Source organism: Pelodiscus sinensis, chromosome 32, assembly GCF_052426305.1.
Source record: "Pelodiscus sinensis isolate ZL-2025 chromosome 32, ASM5242630v1, whole genome shotgun sequence".
Taxonomy (NCBI): Eukaryota; Metazoa; Chordata; order Testudines; family Trionychidae; genus Pelodiscus; species Pelodiscus sinensis.
This window is the reverse complement of record NC_143083.1, coordinates 12,598,134-12,621,494: the sequence shown is the minus strand read 5'-3', so window position 1 is coordinate 12,621,494 and position 23,361 is coordinate 12,598,134. Positions and strand designations below refer to the sequence as shown.

Genomic DNA, 23,361 nt, shown 5'->3' with positions numbered 1-23,361 from the left:
TCCCTAGGGAGGGGGTCAGTCTCTGACCCTAGAGGTGTTTAAGGCCCGGCTTGACAAAGCCCTGTCTGGGATGGTTGAGTTGGGTTCCTCCTGCTTTGGGCGGGGGGCTGGACTCGATGGCTCCGGAGGTCTCTTCCAGCCCTGGGATTCTGTGTTTCTATGGGTCTATCAGTCCTGAATACCAACACAATCACTTGAGTCCAGGCACCTCTTCCACGACAAAGGAAGCCCCGGTCCCACGCTTGCTCAGGGGTGATCAGGACCGGGCAGTGGCATCTAATGCCTGGCACAGAGGGTGGTGAGCTAGGACCCCTGGGCGCTTTCCCTCTCGCGCCCTCCGGCAAGATAGGAGGAGTGAGGACCGCATGCCTGGGTTCCTTTGCTAGCCTTGACAGTGGAGTGCTGCCTAGTGGTGAGAACAGGGGTGTGCGCACTAGGACCCCCGCAGGGGGCGTGGTGGCGGGGCTAGGAGTCGGGACTCCTCTGCTGGCCAGACTAGCTCTGGGACCCCGGGGGGAGCCACCCTCTCCCGGCGGGAAGGCAGGAGACCAAGGGGCTTCCCGCTCCGGTACGGGGCCGTGTCTCTTTAAGAGGCCCCGGCAGCGCCAGGAAGCAGTTCAGGGCTTCCTGAGCGGAGCCCAGCCCTGCCCGGCCAGCGTGCGCCTTCCCCCGGTGGCCGCTTGCCTGCCCGCCCGGGGCGCACGGCGAGGGCGCAGCGCGCTTTCCAGCTCCAGCAGGCGGGGTAGGTCCGCGGGGGCTGCAGGCAGCGGCCGGGGGGCGCCCCCTTCTCTCGGGTTCCCTCCGCGGGGGGGGGCTCTGCTGGCCTCCAACTTTGCCTTGGAGCCTTCAAGAAACTCTGAGCGCTGGCCAGGCACGGGGAGGGGGCTAGAGTCCAAGGGCGGGGGGCATTGGGGACCGCTCCTCCTGGCGCCCCAGAATCTCCCCAAACGCCCCCTTCCCCAGCGGATCTGCCCGTGCAAGAGGAGAATCCGCCCCCCCCCTTGAGAAGTTGTTCCCCTGGTTAATTCGCCCCCCCCCCCCCCCCCCATTTCCAGTCTGTGGCATGGCTACACCCGCCCTTTTGTAGGGGTGTGGAAAAATCACCCCCCCCCCCCAGAAAAGCACCCCTGCAGGCATAGTCGGGGTGTGGTTATGCCATAAAGGGGCTACACTGGAGGCCTTCCAGTGCTCGCCCTACAGGGGTACCGCTCCAAGGTCTGCAATGTAGCCAGCTCTTGGTTTGCGTCTGGCGGTTCCCTGTTAGCCTGAAGAGCTGTGATTGAATATTGCTTCCCCAAGGGGGTAATGGCAGAGATCAATTCCCTCCTACCCCTTCCCTATGTGACGCTAAATAGCTTGAGTTCTAATCAATGTTCCCCCTCATCTTTTCCATGCCTGTGCGGAACAAATTTGATTATGTGCACTGAGGCATGTGCACCACCCATCCAAACAAAACCCAGGCTGTGGGCACTCTGCTAATCAGCTGGGTGGCATTTGAATTTCTTCCGAGCGGCCGCCCAAGCGCCCAGCTCGTGGGGAACGCTGGCTCCAACCCTACGTCCTCCAGGAAATGGGGGCATGAGAACAGGACCCAGGATTCCGGAAAGGTCCATGTTTAGCGGATCCTCTACTGCTGCCCCCGGATCTTGTCAGCGTTCCTGCTTCCCTGGCTACACCCCCTCCCCTCACCCCTGCCTTAGGCTTGCTAGTGATTTTACAGGGAAGGGCTCAGGAGCTGCAGGAGGGAAGAGACTTCAGAGAAGATGCTGCTCTTAATCCCTCCTCTCCCAGTTGGGACCTGGTGCCATGCTGGACCCTGGGTCCTGCTGTCTGTCACCCTGCCCGCTTCTTCCTGCCTCTGCACCCAGGCCTGCTGGGTTGGGCTGGGCGCTCGCTGCATTCTTGCTAAGTTGGTTTTAGTTTTGAAAGTGTTGAAAAATGTTTTCAAGCAGCCCCCAACATGCCATGCCCGGGAAGAAGGGGGATAGCGTGTGTGGGCTGGGCCTTTCTTGCTGCCTCCGGATGTTAAAAAGGCCTGTGGGGCCTTTATTTTTTGCCTACGTGGATAAAACCCAAATCCTTGATGATGAACCCCTGGGGAATCTCTCCAAATGACTCTGCTAGGAGATGAGATTTTCCAGTTTGCACTGAGCCGGAAAGTGGAGGATTAGTGTACAATCTATGGGTGCCCAGAGGGGCCAATTGAGTGAGAGACTGGGAATGGGCAGAGTGAAGTATTGAAAAGATCTTTCCCTCCATGTGTGTCAGTTCAATGAACACAGGGATGAAAATAACCCAGCTCAGCTTGGAGGAAATAGCTGGGCGGTGTTTGTGTGTAGATAGCGTGTGGAGTGGGGCTGGGCATTGTCTCTTGGCATCTCTGCGACTGATTCTGGGGAGTGTTTCCCGCATCCTGTGTTCTATGACATTAATCTTTCTGCAGCACACAGCAAGGCGGAGAACGGATCTTCTTTCCCCTCTGTTCCACTACCCTGCGGCAGCCTCCTTACCTGGCGCCCCTCCATCACAGGCTGCACCCGGGAGCTTTGGCACCCAACCTCATCAGTGGAGCGTGCTGGAAGGCTACTCTTGCAGGAGAGGGGCAACAATTTGAGCGGCGAAATGCCCATGGGACCCTTGGTCTGCAGTGAGACTGTGAGCCGGTGAGTTTTCAGAGATCCGCTGCCCTGAATTTTTCCATGCGGCAGTGAGCTTGTCCTTGGGGTACGAGTCACAGTGGGGAAGGAAAACCCACCACCCGCTGGAAGTTGAGCTCTCGTTCCTGCCCCGTGAATCTGCCGACTCTGACAAGTGGCTTTGGGAGCAGGCAGACGGCTCCTGCGCTCTTCCCGGAGGGGCTCCGGAGGGGGGGTGTTATGCGCAGGCTGTGCTGCTGTCTTTGTTGCATGGAGGGACTTCAGGCTCCAGGCTGGGCCGTTGGCACCTTTTCCACATGGGTTTGTTCTCCCTGGTCTCCTCGGCACAGCCCCCGTGGTTATAGACCAGGGGTGAGGAGCTTCTGGCCCGTGGGCCAAATCTGGCCCTTGGCTTGCCCGGATCCAGCCCCTGAGGCTCGGGGCTCCCCCCTCATCAGGGAGCTGGCACTCAAACCCTATGGCCCCCTGCAGATCCTGCACCCCACTCTGCTCCTGCACCCTCCCAGACCCCCAACCCACTCCTGTACCCTCCCTCCTGCCCCGACCCCACTCCCCAAGTCCACTTCCCAGCAGCCCTCTCCCACACACTGAACTCTGCATTTTTGGCCCAACCCAGAGCATAGGAGGCCCACAAAATATAGTAGCCTGGGCCCCCCCAGGCTCTGGTGTGCGAGGGGAATTTTTGCTTTTCACTTGGGTGATTTTTCTGTGGGTCAGCAGCCCCTGACCCAGAATAGGTTTCCTGCCTGTTAGAGACGGTCTCCTGAGAAGCCTGGCTTTGAGTCTGCGGATAGTACTGAAGAAGCCCTGCAGAAAGGGGTCTAAGGGTCAGAGCGGACCACAAGCTAAATAGGAGTCAATAGTGCGACACGGTTGCATAACAAGCAAACAGGAGCCTGGGCTGCATTAACCAGAGTGTTGTGAGCAAGACAGGAGAAGTCATTCTTCCGCTCTACTCTGAGCTGATTAGGCCCCAGCTGGAGTGTTGTGTCCAGTTCTGGGCCCCACATTTCAGGGAAGATGGGGAGAAATTGGAGAGGGGCCAGAGAAGAGCAACACAAAAGGTCTAGAAAACATGAGCTAGGAGGGAAGGCTGAAAGAACTGGGCTTGTTTAGTTTGGAAAAAAGAAGACTGAGAAGAGACAGGAGAGCAGTTTTCAAGGACCTAAAAGGGTGTTACGAGGAGGAGGGAGAAAATTTGTTCTCCTTGGCCTCTGAGGACAGGACGAGAAGCAATGGGCTTAAACTGCAGCAAGGGAGGTTTAGGATGGACATTAGGAAACCCTTCCCAACTGTCAGGGTGGTGAAGCACTTGGATAAATTGCCCAGGGAGGTTGTGGAATCTCCATCTCTGGAGAGACTGAAGAGCAGGTTGGCTAGACATCTCTCAGGGTTGATCTAGATCAGGGCTACTCAACTCTGCAAGCCCCAGGGGCCACAATGATACTCACAGCACATGCCGAGAGCCGCAACTTAAGTGTGGTTGCATATATGTACAAATCGCTTCTTTCACGCTGACGGGCACAAATACAAAGATTAAGGCAAGACGACACAGCACACAGGCCCCATTGAAGTCAGTTCTGCCGATATTAATAAAATGCGATATCTACCCGATTTCCACCTATAGGACACACGTTTAATGAGCAATGACAGTCCGGGAATTTAGCTACTAAAGCGCATCTCAGCAGAAGACCATTCTATTGGCTGCTTTTTTGGTTTGGCTCCCACCCGTGGGCTGCGCGTTGAACCCTGTGGAAACCCAAACGGCCCATGGGCCTCGTGTTGAGTAGCCCTGATCTAGGGGACTGGACTTGATGCCCTCTGGCAGCCCCTTCCAGGTCTAGTGTTCTATGATTCTATACCAGGGCTTGGCGTGGGAATGGGGCATTCTGGGTACTGGGCGTCCGAGCACCAGCCCTTGCGACTCCGGTTTGTGTCTCTGCAGAGTGAGCTCTGTGCTCAACCGGGACGCGAAGCAGTTTGGGAAGAAGCACCTGTTCGACGGGAGCGAGGAGACCTGCTGGAACTCGGACCAGGTGAGCTGCACGGACGGCCCCCTTGGCTCGCCCTGTCGGGGCAGCTCTGGGAAATGGACCAGCGGCTCACCCCGGGGGGCACGGCCACCCTGCTGGAGTAAGCCTCCCGTCAGAGAGGTGGGGATGTGGCTCTACCGGCCCAGCTTTCGGGGGGAGCTGATTGCTGAGCCCAGGATGGCGGCCGTGCCTGTCTCGTTGGCCGCTACCACCGTGCGTGTACCAAGCACTGCACGGTCCCCGTGGTCTGTCCTGCCACGTCTCCAGCAACCCGCAGCCTTGGCTAACCACGCTTTAGCTAGTGCTCACAGGGGTGACGGGTGAAGGCCCAGCTACGGAAGGCAAGCCCCAGCCCCGCCCCTTCTCTCAAAGCCCCGCCCCTTCTCTCAAAGCCCCGCCCCTGGAGCCAAGCCACGCCCACCCCCAGCCTGATCCTTCCTGGAGGGGTGGGGCTGCCGTGCTGTGGCCCCGGCACTAACCCTCACCAGCGGCCGGGGAAGCAGGGCTGCCACACCGCGGTCCCAACCTTCCCAGCAGCCAGGACACATAGGCAGTCCTGGGAAGGCAACACCTCCCCTTGTCTACATGACCCGCCACCCAGGAGTGTTCGCGCCCACCTTGATGCGCCTTACAAGGATCCCTGCCGACTCCGCCCCCTGCTGGGTGCAGCGGGCGGCGTGAAAGCTGACTGTAACGGTTCGCTCCCGTTTCCTTCCTGGCTGCAGGGCTCCTCCCAGTGGGTGACGCTGGAATTCCCGCAGACGGTCAAGGTTTCCCAAATCCAGCTTCAGTTCCAGGGTGGCTTTGCGAGTCAGCTGTGTACGCTAGAAGGTAAAGAGCCTCCGCAGCCGGGGACCGGCGCTCGGTGCCGTTCGTTCATCTCTGTGCCAGGGCCACTCCTCTTTCAGGATCGAGGCCGGCTGGGGACATGCCAGCTGAACGGAGGCAAGAACTAATCCAGAGAGAGATCTGGGGCTGACGCAGTGGTGTCTGCTCTTAATAAGAGCACTTTGCAGTTCTCCAGCACCTTTCATGGGAAACCGCCTTGCTGGAGAGCCAGGCCACTGGATCAAAAGCTCCAGCACGGCCTGTTAATTTCTGCAGCTCTGGATGTGTGGCAGCACCGGGCAGTGTGTCCAGAAGGTTGCACTGAGCTAGATATTTCCATCTCAGCTGTATTTAATTCAGCGTAAATCTTTGGCTTTCCCCGGACAGCTGGGCTATGTCTATACTGCAGCCTTCTTCCGCAAAAGGTTGCGCAAATGAAGCGCGAAGTAGAATATCTCCGCGCTTCATTTGCATAATTAATTAGCAGCCTTTTTGTGCGCAAGAGGCTTTGGCGCGCAAAGGGGCTGTGTAGACGGCTCCTTTTGTGCAAAACTCCCCTCTTGTGCAAGAAACGTTCTTCCTCACTTTTTTTTTTTCAGGAAGAAGGACTCTTGCACAAGAGGGTGTGTTTGAGCAAAAATGGCCCCTAAAATTAATTATGCAAATAAAACGTGGCGATATTCTACTCCATGCTTCATTTGCATAAGCTTTTGCAGAAGAAGGCTGCAGTATAGCGATGTGGGAGAACTTTGGTCCAGCTGGACGTCATAGGGCCTCGGCTGAATCCTGTTTTATAACTAGGGAAACTGAAGCGCAGAGAGAGGAGGTGGCTCGTGTAGGCTACAGGGCTGAGGGCTGGACAGATTTAAGTCTTTACAGTGCGGTAGGGATGTAAAACGTGTTTCATTAAGCAAATGTGATATTTTCAGCAGTTCCACGTGTACTCCCTGGGAGCCGGCGTGTGTGGGGAGCCAGCTTTTCAGCCGGCTCCCTGCCCCTACCAGGCGCCTCCGTGTAACCATGTAGGTTAACTGATGAACCCAGGCTCATTGGTTAACCGGGTACACCGTTACACTTTCACATCCCTACAGTGCGGGGGGAGAACTAGGAAAGAGACCTAATTCTCGGCTTGAGCACCAGTCCTGTACTAAACGGGTAACTGGTTAACCTGGCTGTGTGATGCTTACCAGTAACCGGTTAACCGGCTCCCAGCGGCAGGCCGGTTAACCATTTAAACCTAGTGCGTAACCAGTTGGCACTTTGAACGGGAATTCTACATCCCTATCCTGCACTAAAGTCGGAGGGGTGGGATTTTTCAACCTTGCTGAAGACTGTTGGACACACGGTTCCCAGCATTAGACCCTCATTTTACTATGCAACCTCCCCGACGCAGATATTTTCCTCCTTTCCCTTTGCTCCTCAGGCTGCCGGAAAGGTAACGAACTTGTGAAGATAGCCGAGTTCTACCCTGAAGATATCCATGCCCTGCAGATATCCTTTCACGCTCGTTGGCACGTGTCCAGCATTCATCGCCCTATCTAGCCGGGTGGTTGGTTCATTAGTTTACCCAGCCTGGGCGAGCCCGGCCGAGGGGTGCGATATGGATGCTGAGCCATGTTCCTGGAGGGTGAGGTTAGAATGCTTTGCCCTAGAGCACACAGCCCGCACCTCTGTGATCACCTGCACTGGATAGCCCAGGCCCAAAGATGTCCTTGAATTAATACAAGCTTGCACCAGAGCAGATTTTTAAAAAACAAACAAACAAAATCTTCCTGTTAAATCTGCTGGTGATGGAAAACCACTGCAGCCCTGCAGCTGTTGTCTCAAGGATGTGAATGGCTAACCAGTTAGCCTGGTTCCGGTTAACCCAGCCAAAACAGCCCCTGTCCAAGCGAGGGGGTGCTGCTCCACCCCCCGCCCCTTAATCCGTTAACATAAAGTTTAATCAATTAACCCATTAATGGACCTCAGTTGGAGTGTTGTGTCCAGTTCTAGGTACCACATTTCAGGAAAGATGTGGAGAAATTGGAGCAGGTCCAGAGAAGAGCAACACAAATGATGAAAGGTCTAGAAGATGTGAGCTGGGAGGGAAGACTGAAAGAATTTGGGCTTGTTTAGTTTGGAAAAGAGAAGACTGAGAGGGGACAGGAGAGCGGTTTTCCAGTATCTAAAAGGGTGTCACAAGGAGGAGGGAGAAAAATTGTTCTCCTTGGCCTCTGAGGACAGGACGAGAAGCAATGGGCTTGAATTGCAGCAAGGGAGGCTTAGGTTGAACATCAGGAAAAACTTCCTACCTGTCTGGGCGGTGAAGCACTGGAATAAATTGCTTGGGGAGGTTGTGGAATCTCCATCTCTGGAGAGATTGAAGAGAGGTTGCACAGACACCTGTCAGGGATGATCTAGACGGTGCTTGGTCCTGCTGAGAGTGCGGGGGACTGGACTTGACGACCTCTCGAGGTCCCTTCCAGTTCTAGGGTTAAACAGGATTTCACATCCCTAATGCTCACTGACAGGGTCTGGTCCCATTGAAAGGGAGCAGGGGGCCTTACATCTGGGTGAACAGTTGCTGGGTGGAATTTTTGCACTTTGTTTGCGGGCAGGTACCAGGGAAGCTGGCAGAGTGGGGGGTGAGAGGAACCCTAGTTTTGCTGAGGAGGTAGCACGTGTCTTAGCTCACCTCCTGCATGGATGGGGCTGTGCTGGGTGACTCTCTCGCTACTGTGTCATGTGTCCCTGGTGTTGTCCTTTACTGCTCCCTCCACAGCTTCAGGACCGAAGAAGCGACGCTGGATAAGCTGAAAATCACCTTTGAGAACAGCACGGATTTCTTCGGGAGGGTCGTCGTGTATCGCCTCGGCGTCCTGGGGGAGAAGCTGTAACCGGGGCCCGAAATGGCCAAGCCGAGTGGTGGGGTCTGATTGCCCAGCCTGGTGGCATGAGCTGGCACAAGGCGGCATGTTTGGCAGACAGCCCCTCTTGGAAGGGGAGATGCCAGACTTGTTCTGCAGTCGAAATGTAACCACGCGGCAGTAAACCAGGCAGAAAATAGCCTTGGGCAGTAATACAAAGCTGGGACCCTGGCCCCCTCCCATCCAGCCCATTGCTGGTTACCTGCAGCTTCACAGCAGTGATCTCAAACCCCTGGGAGCAGACCGGGGTGCCCAGGGGCTGAGTGCAGGCCAGAGTGGGACAGATCACATGCCATGAGCTAGTGGCTTGTCACGTGGTGAGGCTCCAATTTAGTGGCTGAATAATCTCTACACAACCACTCACCCCACCTCCAGCGTGGTCCGTAAGGCAGGAAGCATTTAAACAAACCCCAGACTGAACTTGAAATGCCTCCTTCCCCCCAGCTCAGCCCTGTTCTGCCCGGCCAGTGGGGTCACGGAGGTGGCAGCTCCAAAGATCACGAGTGATGCTGTGGAGCGTCTGTTCCCCCAGCCGTAGCGGCTGCGGCCTGGTCAATTTCAGACCCTTGTCGGGCGTGAGAATTCCACCCCGCCCTTTCTCGGGGAAGGTGAGCGCTGAGTTGCCCTGGCAAGCCGGCTTACGGATTTAAATTGCCTTTGGCCTCATCGGCTGCAGCTGAAGAGGGGACAGTGGGGAGCCTGCACCCACGGACAATAGCAGCTAATGACACTTACCCTCCCCCCACCTGCTTCCCGGCCCCCCTCCCCCGAGCTCAGAGGGATAGAATTAGCCTGCTGGGCACACACCTGCCCTCTCCCAAGCCACTCCAATAACCGGGGCCTGGGGGGGAGGGGCGTTGGAGAAGGCTGCACTCTTCCCTCTTAAGTTTTTCCAGCTGTGTGCATAATACATGTGTTCTGTGCACCAGAGCAAGTGTGGATGTGCACCACCCGTAGACACAGGCCGGCAGCAGAGGGCGCACTGCTCATCAGCCAGGCGGCATCTGAATCCCTCCTGGGCGGCCGCCCAAGTGCTCGGCTCAGAGGGAACGCCAGAGGGCTGCCCCCGTAGAACAGACTTTCAGTCCCCCGAGGGCCTCCCTTTCGAAGGCGGCAGGTTCCCTCCTTGGCCAGGCTAAAGCGCAGCATCACCCCGAAAAGCATTTCTCTGGGCAAGGCCCCGTTTCTAGCCCGGCCCCGCCCGGGGGCTACTGATTCAGACGGGTCCCGGCAGGGCTGCTTTCGGCAACATTTAATACACAACCGGCGGATCCGGAGGGGCAGAGGCAGGCGGCTTGCAGTCCGGTTGGTGGCAAAGAAATGCTGCTACCCGGATCATTCTGTGTCTTGCCTGCATCATTCTCCCCCTTTGCCACCGGGCTGGAGAGCCCCTCGTGCCTTTCGCAGGGATCTCCTCCCTGCTGGGTGTCCACAGCTCCCACCATGCCCGGGGCAGCGCAGGTCTGCGGCGGGTGCGCCAGTCCTGGGAAGAGACAGCCCGCCCGGCCGCCGTGTTCCCACGCTGCGCCCTGAAAGCCGCCAGGGACAACCAAGGTCCAGTCCTTCCAGCCGGGGAGCCCGAGCCGGCATCACTCCATCTCCTTGGCCTGAAAGAGCTTGAGGATGTGGGTCTCGATAACCTGTTGGACTAAGGGGCACAGAGAGGAGAGACCCTGGTCAAGTTTCAAATAGGTGCAGTGGGAAAGCAGCCCTCTTATGAGCACACCAGCCACACGGCACCAACCCTGGGGGCCCTTGGGCCTTCTGCTTCCGGGTCCCCTCGAGAGTTGGTCATTTAAACTTGTTTCTGTTTGCTTTGTCCCATACAGAATATCAGAACAACCAGACCAAAGGTCCATCCAGCCCAGTTTCCTGTCTGCCCACAGTAGCCAATGCCAGGTGCTCCAGGGAATGAACAGAACAGGGAACCATCAAGTGTCCCCCGTCGTCCATTCCCAGCTTCTGGCAAACAGCAGGCAGAGACAGGATTCCTACCCATTCTGAATAACAACCCTTGATGAACCTACCCTCCCCGTGAATGTATCTAGCTCTTTTTTGAACCTTGTTAAAGTCCTGGCCTTCGCCACATCCTCTGGCGAGGAGTTCCACAGGTTGACGCTGCGCTGCGTGAAGAAAATCTCTTTTATTTGTTTTAAACCTGCTACCTATTCATTTTGTTTGCTGGCCCCTTGTTCTTAGCCAGCCCCTCCCTGCATTGGCCCCCGTGTGGGAGCTATGTCACCAGAGAGAATCTGACTTCTGGGCCAAACGCAGCGATCCGCAAAGTAGGCGCAGCTTGGAGTCATGTGGATAAGCACTCAGCACTGATTGGCCTTCTGGTTCTAGACAGCCCAAAGGAGGGGGCACTTGCCTTTCTTGTGTCCCAACGCCACAGCCAGATCCATGGGGGTGTAGCCGGAGTCTGCTTCCGTCGTCAGATCAGCACCGCGAGCTGAAAGCAGACAGGAGCAGGTGCTCAGGGGCTACAGAGACAACTCATCTCTGAGCAACGGTCTAGGACAAGCGTGGATAGTTTGATCAGCCCTGAGTGGGGTGAGGTGCCCACGCTGAGAACAGGACCAAATGTTCCTTCTATTTTTTTCCATCCGTGTGCAGAATAAATTTTGTTCTGTGCACCAAGCCATGGGTGGATGTGCACCACCACCAAACACAGCTGAGGGCGCTGTGCTAATCAGGTGGGTGGCATTTGAATCTCTCCTGGGCAGCTGCTCATGTGCTCAGCTTACAGGGAACACTGAACAGGTCAGAGCATTGCAAACACTTGTTTGGATGCCAGGGCTGAACAGGCTGGTGCAGGATACCCCCTGCTTTAGACCCGGGACAAGGACCAAGCACGGAAAACCTGCCGCAGTTTCAGTCCCAGATCTCTGACTTTGGCCCACCTGTGACATGCTGCTGCGTTTCCAGGAAGTCAACTGCTCGTCCCCAAACAATCCCACGCCAATCCCCACGCCCACCAGCCCCAGGTCGGCTCTTCCCAGCAGAATTAGCAATAAACAGTCCCTTAAAAAAGAATCAGCCCGCGCACATCTGTCTTGTTACCTAGTAACGCTTCCACGCACTTCACGTGGTTGCCACGCACAGCGTACAGCAGCGGGGTGCCTCCGTTCTGCAGGGAGACAGGAAACGACAGCCATGAACTCTGAGTCCACGGCCGCCGGCAGAACTCCGAGTCGCTTTGCGGGGTGTCTTGAACTATGGGGTGAGCGCCGCGAGCCACACGGTTCCCACCCGCCAGCACCCGCGTGCCTAGCAAGTGGCCACAGAGGGAAGAATTTTGTAAAAGTGCAGCAAACCCGAGCCCTTCAGGCTGAGCTGAGGGCACCATGGGGAGGCGGGGAGATGTGAGAGGCCTACGAGGCCTGTCCTTGTGCCACAGCTCTTGGTTGTGTCTCTGGTGGGAACTTTGTGATTTGTTCAACACTCGGCGGGCATTTTTTTTTTATCCTCCGGAGCTGCATGTGGATGAGGAAGTTACTTTAAAAGTTATTTAAAGTGCCTTCACTTGCAAACCGATCCCCCCAGAGAATGAGTGAATCTTCTTTGGGGGATTGCTCACGTCCATTCAACATAGGGGTGTGCTCGCCACATGCACGGGCGCAGGAAGATTGTCCCTCAGCAGCATCCATAGGGGACAGGCTCTAGCGCCCCCTGAAGGGGCATGCGTATGCCACACTATATTAGGCACTGCCGGGCCCCTTCCTCTCTCACTTCCTTCTTGCCGCCAGCGATGGTGCTTGGAACCATGAGCTCCAGCTTCCGCTGCAGTCTTCCGTGTCGTTTTTCCTACTTGGCAAAATGGACCCGATTTTCGGTCTGGGTCGCCCAAGGAGGAATCCACCCTTCTGATGCTCCTCTGCAAACTAGAACCTGAAGCATCAAGGTTTGCCACCAGGTGTACTCTGGCGATGGTGCAAATCGCAGCCTTCCACCCACCAAGAGAAGGTCGCTTGGTTTCTTCCCCCCCATGATACGACAGCCAGACTCTTGAAAGGATTTTCCCGCAGGCCCCAGCCCCTCTTCCTCAATGGGACTTAACTTGGTCCTTTTGAGGTTGACGAGGCCTCCCTCCGAGCCACTGACCTCCTGCTCCCTTTCACTCTCTTCCACTAAGGCAGCCGTTTTGTGGCAATTACACCAGCCAGGAGAGTGCTGAGCTGACGTTGGAACCCCAGATATGGCCTTTTTCAAGGATAAAGTGCAGCCCAGACCTCAGCCGGCCTTCTTGCCCAAGGTTGTGTCTGCCTTCCACACGGGTCAGGACATCTTCCTTCTGGTCTTCTACCCCAAGCCCCAGACGACCCATGTGCTCGTCATCAGGAGGGCGTTTGCTTTTTATCTACAATGGACGAAGCCTTTTTGTAAGTCTTCCCAGCTCTTTGTGGCCTACGCTGGATGTACAAAGAGTCTTTCGGTGTCCTCCAAGGGTTTCCAAGTGGATCACCCCCTGTATCGGGACATGGTACAAGCTGGCAGGTGTTCTGGCACGTTCTACCAGGGCGCAAGCCTCTTTGGCGGCCTTCGTCCCTATTCAGGGCCCACACAAGGCTGCGACGTGGGCCCCTGTACGTACGTTCACGTCTCCTTATGCCATCACACAGCAGGCCGGAGACGACGCGGGGTCTGGCAGAGCGGTGTGGCTGTCAGTGTATCCATATGCTCCTACCTGCCTCCGTAGACGCTGCTCGGGGTCACCTACGTTGTACGGACATGAGCACGCCCCCGGAAGAAGAAAAGACCATCGCCGAGATGTGTTGCTCACGTCCATTCCACATCCCACCCTCTATCCCTTCTGACGAAGTTTCCATCAAAGAAGGAACTGGAGAGGGAGGGGCCGGGCGGTGCCCTGTATAGTGCAGCATGTGCGGCTACTCCAAGGGGCCCTGGCGCCGTTCCCCTATGCATCCCGCTGAGGGAAAATCTTCCAGCACTGAAACATATGATGAGCACACGCCCCCACACTGAATGGACGTGACCTTGACGAAGTCTCCCCTCTCTGAAGGGGCCCCTTTAAAGTCTCGCAAAAGAGGCAATTCGTGTCTTTAAAGAACCATCTCCACCAGGGCCCTGAAGTGGGTATTTAAGACACTGTGGGATTTCTTGGCATCTAGGTTTCTTTCATGTTCATTTCTTTAACCGTCCCCCCTCCCCCCCCGCCAGAAGCAATATGTCTCTCAAGCCAGCAAGCGACATTGGCAATAAGCAACGGTGCTTTACCCAGTCGTAGATGTTGATGTCTACGTCTCTTTCCAGCAGCATGATCACGATGTCTGTGTAGCCACCGGTGCTGGCCAGCGACAAAGCGCTCTCCCGCTCCTTTGCCAGGACGTGGGGGTCAGCGCCCTGGGAACAGAAGGGTCACACCGGCAATGCAGAAGACAGCAGGTCACACTCACAGGGTACGTCTAGACTACCGTACCGTACGTTGATGGAGCCATGTAGATTTGTTTGTTCGGCAAAGGGAAATGAAGCTGCGATTTAAATAATCGCGGCTTCATTTAAATTTAAATGGCTGCCCCACTCTGCCGATCAGCTGTTTGTCGGCAGATCGGGGCAGTCTGGATGCTCCCCTGTAGACATGACAGCTCTTTATCGACCTCCCCGGTAAACCTCATCCTACGAGGCATAACGGGGAGGTCGATAAAGGGCTTTCAGGTCAGTGCAGGAGCGTCCAGACTAGCGCGCTGAGCCGACAAACAGCTGATCAGCTGTTTGTCGGCTCAGCGCGGCAGCCATTTAAATTTAAATGAAGCCGCGATTATTTAAATCGCGGCTTCATTTCCCTCTGCCGATCAGCCTAATCTACATGGCTCCATCAATGGAGCCATGTAGTTTAGACACACCCACAATGTTGAAGCGTTGTTACCGCTGTGTGACACTGACACACACACACACACTCTCTCTCTCTCTCTCTGCTTGTTGAAAATGAAAGCCTGGGGGGAATGGGTCACAGGAAAGATCCCAGCGCACCCACCAACGCATGTCCAGGCTGATGCATGGGGACACGGTCTGATCTCTGAAAAGTCTGGGCATTGCTTCCTAATATTCGTATTTTTTCGATACTCCTAATAATTGCTTCTGTAGGGCAGAAACAGGGCGGGTTTTCCACCCTGCCGAATGATATTTTATACAGGAAAAGATCCACATAGCCATTGAAACCTTCCCCCTGCAGAATAGCTCATTCATAGATTAATCAATTCCAAAGCCCAAAGGGTCCATTGTGATCACCCAGTCTGACCTCCTGGACACCACAGGCCTGAGACCTGCCCCAAAATAATTCCGAGAGCAGAGCTTTTGGGGGAACCCCCCCCCCCCGGTGCCCCTCCCAATCTTGATTTAAACATGGTCAAGATGGAGAGTCCATCGCGACTCTTGGTAAGTTGGTCACATGCTTAATGACCCTGTTTGTCAAAAATGGACGCCTTATTTCCAGCCTGGATTCGTCTAGCTTTCACTTCCAGACGTTATGAAATATCTGTTCCCCAGGCAGCTACTTAGCCCGGAATCCATTCACTCCTTCACCTTCTTTTCGTTAAGATAAATACACTGAGCTCCTCTATCACAAGCCGGCAGGTTTTCTAATCCTTTAATCGTTTCTGTGACTCTTCTCGGCACCCTCTCCAATTTATCAACAGACCTCTGGGGTAGCAACTCTCCCCAGATTACACACCCCACGCAGCAAAGACTTTTGCTTGGTCCACCAGTGAACAATAAACCCTCCACGGCTTTGGGAACGTCACTGACAAATTTCTGAAGGCCCCGATCACATGAGGGTGCAGCCGGAAAACAGTCCAACCCAGAGTTCATTAAACCTAAAAAATACTTGGGCAAAAACACTGGTGGATTACGCAGCCCAGCGATAAGGCGGCTCTTAAATTACTAACATGTAGATCTTTAATTACAAAACAGCTACTGCGAGTTGCAAGATAGCGTGCTTGATGCTCCTGACTTCGTCCCCAGATGGCTTGATCGGAACTGTCTGATAACAGATGTTAGAAAAACAAGTTTGCAAGGTCAATGGATTTGTTTTGTTCCCCTGGGGGGAAAAAAACAATCAGCTGATAAAGCCACTGGTAAAAAACCCTTCTGTGAAGACCTGAAATGGAGATAGCATCACTGCCTAGATGGAAATCTGAGTTGCCCTCATGTTTGGCGGGGGCTTTCCAGTGACAATGATCTTCTGCAAATTGATACCATAACTGGCACGAGGGGAAGAGGTGGCGGGGAGAGAAAGAGGGGCGCTCAAAGCGTAGGAACAAGTGGGGGAAGCAAGGAAAAGCTCTGGCTTTGCTCCATCCAAACCTGGCTGGCTGAGGGCAGCAGCCATGCGAGGGGCAGCTACGCTCTGCCAATATAAACACCTCCGCGGGCGCTGGGCTCTTACCCAGTCTAGCAGATGACGGACAGTTTCAATCTCCCCGAAAGCCGACGCCCAGATCAGAGGTGTGAAGCCTCTCTCGTCAGGTTTGTTGACTAAGTTCTCCCCTGGACGGACAAGAACAAAGAGCCTTGTACCTACAGACCATCCATCGTTTGCCTCCGGGGCTTCAAGAACTGGGCATTCAAAGGGCTTTGTAGGCATAGGAATATTCTTCTTCACCCGCCTTGGCTGTGGTCAGCTGCATGTTGTGTGTGGGGAAACTGAGGCACAGAGCAGCGCTGTGAGAAGCAGCCAGAGGGGTTCCTGGCTATCAGTCTATGCTCGGGCCACATGCCCTTTGTTCCCCACTGCCTCTAGGGGGGCATCTGTATCCTCAAAACAATTCAGCGCTCCCAAAGAGCGAGCCCTCTCTCAGCTGGAGCGCGTCTCACTCTGTCCGTGGCTCTCTTGGACCCGGGGCACGGCCCAAGGAAGGGTGGGAAGAAGGCGGCAGGAGGGATATGGGGGAGAGGGCAAAAAACCCCCAACAACCTGAGAGGCAAGAATGGACTGGTGGGAAAATACGAAATTAACTTTAGAGAAGAATTGGCGCTACAAGGTAGGGGGTGCTGCCTGGTTCCCGGGGAGGAAAGGGTTAATCTCCGCTCCGTGACGCGCACCCAGGCAGGCTCGTGGCTGCTTGTGGGACAGGTGGGTCAGAAAGGGGGACGACAACTGGCCAACCACAGGAGTTGGTGGCGGGAATGGGGCTGGGCTCCTGTCAGAACGAGCCTCTCTCGGGGGGAACCTTTGCTGGTTGCGCCTGGGGTTTGTTTCTGCTGGGCCCCCACAGGGAGATACCACGTAGTCGGGGCAACCAGTGCCTGGGGAGGCCACGAGTGGAGCGAGACTCTGACCGTGCAGCTCCCCACGTGGCCTCCTTTGACCGCCTGAGCGTTTGCCATGGCTCTTGCCCAGCGAGTTTCAAACGAGGGGGTGCACCCCAGGGCTGGGGGGGTGGAAAGTCGGGTCCTGGGTCTCGTGGCTGCAGGGGGGGGGGCTAAGGCAGCTCCCTGCCTGTCCTGGCACCATAGGCTGTGCTGCGCCCCAGAAGCAGCCGCAGCAGGCCGGGCTCCTAGGTATGGGGGGGAACTCACAGGGCTCCACGCACTGCCCCCGCCCCGAGCACTAGCCCCGCACTCCCATTGGCTGGGAACCTGCTGCTGGCTGCTTCTGGAGCGCAGCAGGGTCTGTGGGGCCAGGAGAGGCAGGAAGCTGCCTCAGCCCCCCCCTACTGCCCGGGAGCCGTTCGAGGCAAGCCTCCCCCCGACACCCCAAAGCTCCTTCTCAGCCCCACCCCGGAGCCCGCCCTCCAGTCACATTATATCGGGTTGCGGCATCAACAATTTTCTTCAACTGGGTCAGGAGAAAAAAAGTTTGAACCTCGCCGCTCCAGCCTACCACCCAGAGCCACAAGCCAGCCCCCGGCTGCGACCAGCTTCGGCAAGCCGGGCAGAGGCGCTGAGGCGTGCTGAAGGCCTCATTCCTCCCGAAGCGGCCCCCCGAGGCCACGGGGAGAAACGGCCCAGTATGGTCACCGGGCTTGATGCAGCCATTCCAGCTCGCCGCCTGCAACTCAGAGGACCCCTCGAACCTGAGCACCGCGGGGGAAGGAGCCGGCCGGCCGGGACGTTCGAGGCCACGCACCTTTCCGGAGATGCTCTTTCAGTTGGCTGAGTTCACCCTGAGCGGCCAGCTGGTGGATGGACAAAGCTGGTGTTGGAAAGGAAACACACGGTTGGAATTCCACAGTTCCCCCCGGCTACCTGGAGCTAGTTAAGTCTGCGGTTCGGCTTAGTAAGGCCAGGGCTGTCCTAGGCAGGCTGCTGCATTAGGGGGTCGCATTTTGTGCTCTGGGTTGGAGCGTGGGGCAGAATTAAACTGGGCCCCATGTTATGCTGCGTGCCCCAATTAGCACCCCACCGCAGAAACCCAGGAAATCCCCCTGGGCAACGCCCCACATAGGACGTACACAAGAGAAAAAAAAAGAGGAAGAGGCAACAGCTTCAAACACAACTCCGCCCTGCCGAAAACCTCAAAGCTCTCTCCACGAGGCTGAGAACAGGGGCGGCCAGTAAATTGCCTACATGCCTGACCATGGCTGCCCGGCTTCTCCGGCTGCAGGGGAGGGCTGGGGCGGAGGCTGCAGAGCAACAGTCCCGGCCAGATTGGGCAGGATGGGCGGGGCTTGGCTCCAAGGGCGGGGCCTCAGGCAGAAGGGGCGGGGCTGGGGCTTGCCTTCCCCAGCTGGGCCTTCCCACGGCTGAGGACCCAGTACAGTTTTTCCTCAGTGACAAGTCAGCTGGTCCCTGAGATCTCCGTGACCTAGTTCACGAAGGTGGCAAGCCGGTCCCGAGTATGACAAAGGCGGCGAGACCCCAGCCCCCGCACACGTGCATCTATCCCATCCGCTGTGGCACCGCTGAGCACGTGATCTCACCGCCCGGCGAAACTCACTGTCCAGAGTGGCAGGGAGAGCAGAGACCTCGTTGCCTCGTTGTCTGTTCGTCAGGGTGGTCGAGTGCTTCAGGGACGTACCTGCTTTGTTTAAAACAGAGCCGAAGTGGTGACGCGTCGGCGAACTGGAGCGGGGCTAGTACCCCCCCGGGGGAAATTTCACCAACTGGGAGCTGGCAGCGTGGAAATCTATCGACCGGGATTCGAGGAGCCTAGCACGGCCGAGCCAGCGTGAAGCCAGGAAAGCAGTTCCACGCACGGCTGTGTTTGGAACAATTTCTGGGGTCAGTCGTCACTGGGGACACGCTGCACCCACACAGACGCCCCAGATGCCAATGGGAGCGGTGCTGCGACCACCCAAAACGTTATTTAATGCTCAATAACGAAAAGTCAGCCCTAGCCGTTTCAAATCGGGCAGCTAACAATCCACAGGACGCTTTTGATCTTAATCTCTGTGGGCTCCAATTCGCCACCTGTCCCATGGGAACGTCTCCGAGAGGTGTTAGGAAGCTAAATTCATTAATGTTTGTAACACACGCCGATACCAAGGCAGAAAATACTGCAGGTAAAAGGGCAGAAAAGCCCACGAAGAAATTACAGTTTTGTATTCAGAGCAGATTTAGACCAGTGGGCAGGAAACCAGGCCGGGGACACACGGAATGGGAAACAGAATAATTGCTGCTCACTCACTTAGCCTGAGCACTAGAGGAGGCAGGGTTTCTGTGTTACAAAATAGCCTGTGATCACATAATTAATTGTCAGTTAGGGCCCTGCCTAATTCATGGCCGTGAAAAATGCATCACGGACCGTTAAATCTGGCATCCCCCCCCGTGAAATCTGATCTTTTCTGTATTTTTAACCTACTATATAGATGTCACAGGGAGACCTGCCTTTCTGAAACTGGGAATCCCGACTCTAAAGGGAATGCAGGGGGGTGTTGCAAAGTTATTGTAGGAGGGCCGAAATATTGCCACCCTCACTTCTGCGCTGCCTTCAGAGCTGGGTGGCCAGAGAGCTGCTGGCCAGGTGGCTAGCTCTGAAGGCAGTCCCCCTGCCAGCAGAAACACAAAAGTCAGGATGGCAACACTACAACCCCACTACAATAACCTTGTGTCCCCCAACCTCTTTTTGGGCCAGGACTAGGGATGTTAACAGGTAATGGGTAACCTTACCGGGTGATGCTTACTGGCTAATGGTTAACCACTACCTGCGAGCAGCCTCCCTCCACAACCCATCACAAGTGGAGGGCTGTTCCAGCCTCACTGGGCCTTGGCACAGGGTCAGAAGCAGCCAGGCTGGAGGGCCCCTCCTGCTCCCCCCCCCATCTCTGTTTAATTAGTTAACCGGCTGAACGTTAAATTTAACTGGTTAACTAATTAAACAGGATTTTACATCCCTAGTCAGGACCCCTAAAGTTCCAGCACCGTGAAATTTCAGATGAATGGAATTTACAATTTTTTAAATCCTATGATTATGAAATTGACCCAAATGGACTGTGAATTTGGTAGGGCCCTAGACTCATTAAGCATAAGCACAAGGCAGGTGGAGTAAGGTTGCACCGGCAATCTTAATTGTGGTATTTTCTAACTCCTGAAAACTTGGCTTTGCAACCCGAATGTATGTTTACTATATTGTAATGCAATTTCCTACAGTTTTTAAGGAGAGGAAAATTGGGGGGCGGGGGGAAATCTCAAATCCATGCCCCAAAAAATCCTCCTTGCGGAACTAGATTGTTCATACACCCACATCAGCAAGGTTAGGCTCTTTGGATTTATAGCATAGTCCTCTACTATGTGAGCTACTGGAGTGACTAGCAGCAATAGAAAGTTATTATCTTCTATGTGGCCCCGTCCCACGAGGGGGACAAGATACATCCTTTGTCAGTGGGATTCAGAGGGATTTGCTAACCAACAAAGAAATTCTAAGACTTGGGAGTTTTGGGTCCCAGTAGAAGTTGGGCCCCGGTGTTTGTGATCTTGAAGACCCGTACTACTCACTGTCAAAGGTTGCTGGGAGAGCAGAGACCTCACTGCCTCGCTGTCTGTCTGTCGGGGTGGTCGAGTGCTTCAGGGCAGCACCTGTTGTTTAAAAACCAAAGGTTAAAAAAGCGGGTGAAGAACGTGAGTGGGAGTTTTGTTGCTGAAGAGCAGAATCTGGGCTCGGCCCTTCTGCAGGGGAGCTTCCCAAAAAAGGGACTGATCCGATCTAACAGAATGCAGTGAACAAGAGTACGCAGCCCACAGCTTCCAAGGGCCGTGCAATGTTTACTAGCTAACCCTTTGGGAATAAATAAATCTTCCAAATGGTTAATAAAGTACCATGGTGATGCCAGACAGAACTCCTTCCTCCCTCCCCTTCTAAGAGCGTAACAAGGAATTTGCCTCATCTGGATTTACTTCCCACTCACGATGCAAAGTGACTACCAGCTCCGGGATCCATTCTTCCCAGCCATTCAGCACCCCGCCAACCCCAGGCAACTCACTGGTTTGCACATCATGGCCTTGGTCAAGATCTGGACCGGCATCGTCCTCCGTATGTGGATATAAATGCAGTAGCACGGTCGCCGAGCCGTTCTCTTCCCCGCCGGCGGCCTCATGCGGATCTTCTTGTGCTGGGCGGTTTTCCATCATTCAGCACCGTGTCCTTCGGGTGCTTAGTGGAGCTTCTGCTCTGCCCAGAGAGATGGGTGAGCGTTTTCTCGTCTTCCCTGGAGACAGCTGCTGTTTCACAAGGAAATATTAAGGCCTGGAAAGTAACAGACAAAATATCTTTTACGGAGATGGAGGCAAACATACGTAGACCCGCTTCTATCACTTCCACAGAACCTGACCGCAGCGAAACACCACGAATGAGGAGTATGGCTAATAATTTAGGAAATAAAGCTGGAGATGATTGGGGAAAGGCAGCCCTAAGGATTAGAAGTGGGTCTGTTCGGCCAACTATGGGCACAATTCAGAGCCAACTGACATCAAGAGGCGTTCTGACCCGGGTTTAAATGGGATTAGGGTTGAGATCTAGCAGCAATTTGTATCTGCACGGCCAGCCCGGTGCCCTCCCCATGCTAATCGCTTGCTCTCAGCGTTGAGTCCGGAGCAAGTCAGAAATCCAAAGCTCCTTCGTGCCAATTACTCTCCTCCGTGTGGCTCCCAAGCTATTTGAGACATAAGGTGGGGGATGCTATATATTATAGTTAGTCCAATTAAAGCTACGACCTCACCCATCCTGGCTTTCTAATGGCTATCTACCATACGTGAGCACCTCATTATCTTGGAATGTACTTTTTTGATCCACACCCCATCCCCAGGAGCTGCAGCAACATGCAATTCATCCATTATGCAGCTGGGGAAACCGAGGCGCACACGCTCAGTGACTTGCCCAATGCCACACAGGAAGTCTTGGCCAAAACTAGGAACAGAATGAAGCTGGGCGCCCCAAGTGCCGGGAGCCAGTACCTAAAAGTGGGATTTGCCGCATTTCCAGACCCCTCCATTGGATGCGCTTCAGCCTCTTGCATGGAGGAGATTGTGCATTTCCCCAGATCCCTTTCCCGCGTCAAGGCAAGAAAGTGCCACGGGGAAGGAAAAACCTTCCAACAGTAAGAGCTGAGTTTAAGGGCAGGGCCAGCAAACCCCCCCAGCCTTGCAAAGCCAGCAGGCTCCCCGGGGCCAGCCTCAGGAGCCATCTCAGGTGGGCAGAGGGCACCAGGTGCCAGCCCAGATGGGCTCCGTGCCTCTTTTGCTCACTGGGGCCATGTGCCAGGGGAAGCTGCTGGCTGCATCCCCACACGCTGCCTCTCATAGTAACTTGCAGAAGCTGGCCACGCTGGCAGAGGGCGAGGACTCAGCTAATGGGTACAGGCACCTACTGGCACATCCCACTGCAAGGGGGCATGGCAGGGCCTAGAGGGGCTAAAGGCAGCACGGGCAGCCCCCCCACCCCCCAGCCAGCCACGGCCTGGCAAGCTGCACCAACTTCTCTCCTTGCCTCAGTTTCCCTCGTGCCCCACCCCTCCCCTTCCTGCTGCACTTTCTCCCCGCACCCACCGCATCCGTGCACCCCGGCGAGCCCCGCGCGGCTCTCCCGGGCCCCCTTTCCTCCGTCCGAAGCGAAAGTAACTTTTTGGTTGTCCCACAATGCACCCGAGCCGCGCGGGGTGCAGCGGCGGAGCCCGCCTGGCCCTTTAAGAGCCCCGGCGGGGCTGCGGGGGGAGGGGGGGCGCTTGCAGGGCCAAGCCGCGGGGAGCAGGCTGCTCCGCCCCGGCTTGGAACCCCTATCAGCTGACCCGGTGTGGGAAGGGCTTTGCGCGGAGCTTGGCGTTAAAGGGACCGTCCCTCTCTTTCGGCTCCAGGGGGGGACCCTCTCCAGGCAGCTCTCCGGGGGGAGAACCCCAGAAGTGCAGGGAAGCAGCGGTGGGCAATGCAGTGTATAGGGCTAGCAGCCAGATTTCCCTTCCCCCCCTATTGCAGCATAGATCTGTGGGCTCTCGGGAAGAAGAGGGGGTTCAAATGGACCCTAAATTGGACTGAGGGACCCTTATTCATGATTGAACCGCAGGGGTCTGTGTCCATCGCCCCGTGAGCTCCGACCAGACTGGTACCAATGCAGGACGTAGCTTTGAAACCCTCACGGTCCGGACTCCTTGGATCCAGGGATGGTAAATTTCGATTCATCAGCTGATCGATCGACTATTCGGTTAGTCGATAAGGGCGCCACCGCCTTTGAAGTGTAGCAGCAGCCGCGGTTGCTACACTTCAAAAGCGAAAGCGCTGCAGGGAGCACGGGGTCAGCTGGGGACTCGGAATCCTCCGCTGACCCTGGGCTGCATGTGGCGTTTCAAAGCGGCAGCGCCACATGGAGCCCAGGGTCTGGCCTCACGGTCCAAGCAGTGCAGCCACTTCGAAGCACCACTCCTCTTCCCCCCTCTTGCTGCCTCTTTCTGATGGGGGTGGGGGGGAAGCGACCAGTCGACTCGTGTGTCGACTAGCCGATAAGCATTTGCTTATCGGATAGTCGACTAGTCTGTTCACATCACTACC

General features: G+C 55.7%; 2 protein-coding genes across 5 annotated transcripts; one reads left to right on the top strand and one right to left on the bottom strand.

The window, feature by feature from the left end:
- The first annotated feature begins 481 nt into the window (after positions 1-481).
- NR2C2AP (nuclear receptor 2C2 associated protein) lies at positions 482-8,568 on the top strand. 2 transcript variants are annotated; one of them, XM_089775017.1, is made up of 6 exons: positions 482-742; positions 2,531-2,663; positions 4,603-4,693; positions 5,416-5,521; positions 6,942-7,010; positions 8,282-8,568. In XM_089775017.1, the coding sequence occupies exons 2-6, from the start codon at positions 2,623-2,625 to the stop codon at positions 8,395-8,397; spliced, it is 423 nt and encodes a 140-aa protein (XP_089631143.1). In that variant the 5' UTR covers positions 482-742; positions 2,531-2,622; the 3' UTR covers positions 8,398-8,568. The 2 variants fall into 2 exon arrangements, with proteins under 2 accessions (XP_089631143.1, XP_089631142.1); XM_089775016.1 differs by having other exon boundaries at positions 2,444-2,663.
- A 1,094-nt stretch (positions 8,569-9,662) lies between these two features.
- On the bottom strand, positions 9,663-22,601 carry RFXANK (regulatory factor X associated ankyrin containing protein). 3 transcript variants are annotated; one of them, XM_075902837.2, is made up of 10 exons: positions 22,369-22,601; positions 20,808-21,070; positions 20,323-20,403; positions 18,326-18,409; positions 17,516-17,581; positions 15,833-15,933; positions 13,666-13,791; positions 11,491-11,557; positions 10,799-10,879; positions 9,663-10,075 (listed from the first exon to the last, which is right to left on the bottom strand). In XM_075902837.2, exons 2-10 carry the CDS (start codon positions 20,953-20,955, stop codon positions 10,017-10,019), a joined length of 813 nt encoding a protein of 270 aa, XP_075758952.2. In that variant the 5' UTR covers positions 20,956-21,070; positions 22,369-22,601; the 3' UTR covers positions 9,663-10,016. The 3 variants fall into 3 exon arrangements, with proteins under 3 accessions (XP_075758952.2, XP_075758954.2, XP_075758953.2); XM_075902839.2 differs by having other exon boundaries at positions 18,326-18,406; positions 22,369-22,600; XM_075902838.2 differs by lacking the exon at positions 22,369-22,601 and adding an exon at positions 21,778-21,949.
- Between the last annotated feature and the right edge of the window lie 760 nt (positions 22,602-23,361).

Coding starts and splice junctions, on each gene's coding strand:
- NR2C2AP (XM_089775017.1), top strand. CDS start 2,623: ATGCCCATGGGACCCTTGGTCTGCAGTGAGACTGTGAGCCG. Junction 2,664..4,602: donor TGCAGTGAGACTGTGAGCCG/GTGAGTTTTCAG, acceptor GTGTCTCTGCAG/AGTGAGCTCTGTGCTCAACC. Junction 5,522..6,941: donor TCAGCTGTGTACGCTAGAAG/GTAAAGAGCCTC, acceptor TTTGCTCCTCAG/GCTGCCGGAAAGGTAACGAA.
- RFXANK (XM_075902837.2), bottom strand. CDS start 20,955: ATGATGGAAAACCGCCCAGCACAAGAAGATCCGCATGAGGCCGCCGGC. Junction 15,934..17,515: donor GAAAGAGCATCTCCGGAAAG/GTGCGTGGCCTC, acceptor TTGTCCGTCCAG/GGGAGAACTTAGTCAACAAA. Junction 11,558..13,665: donor ACATCAACATCTACGACTGG/GTAAAGCACCGT, acceptor GTCTCCCTGCAG/AACGGAGGCACCCCGCTGCT.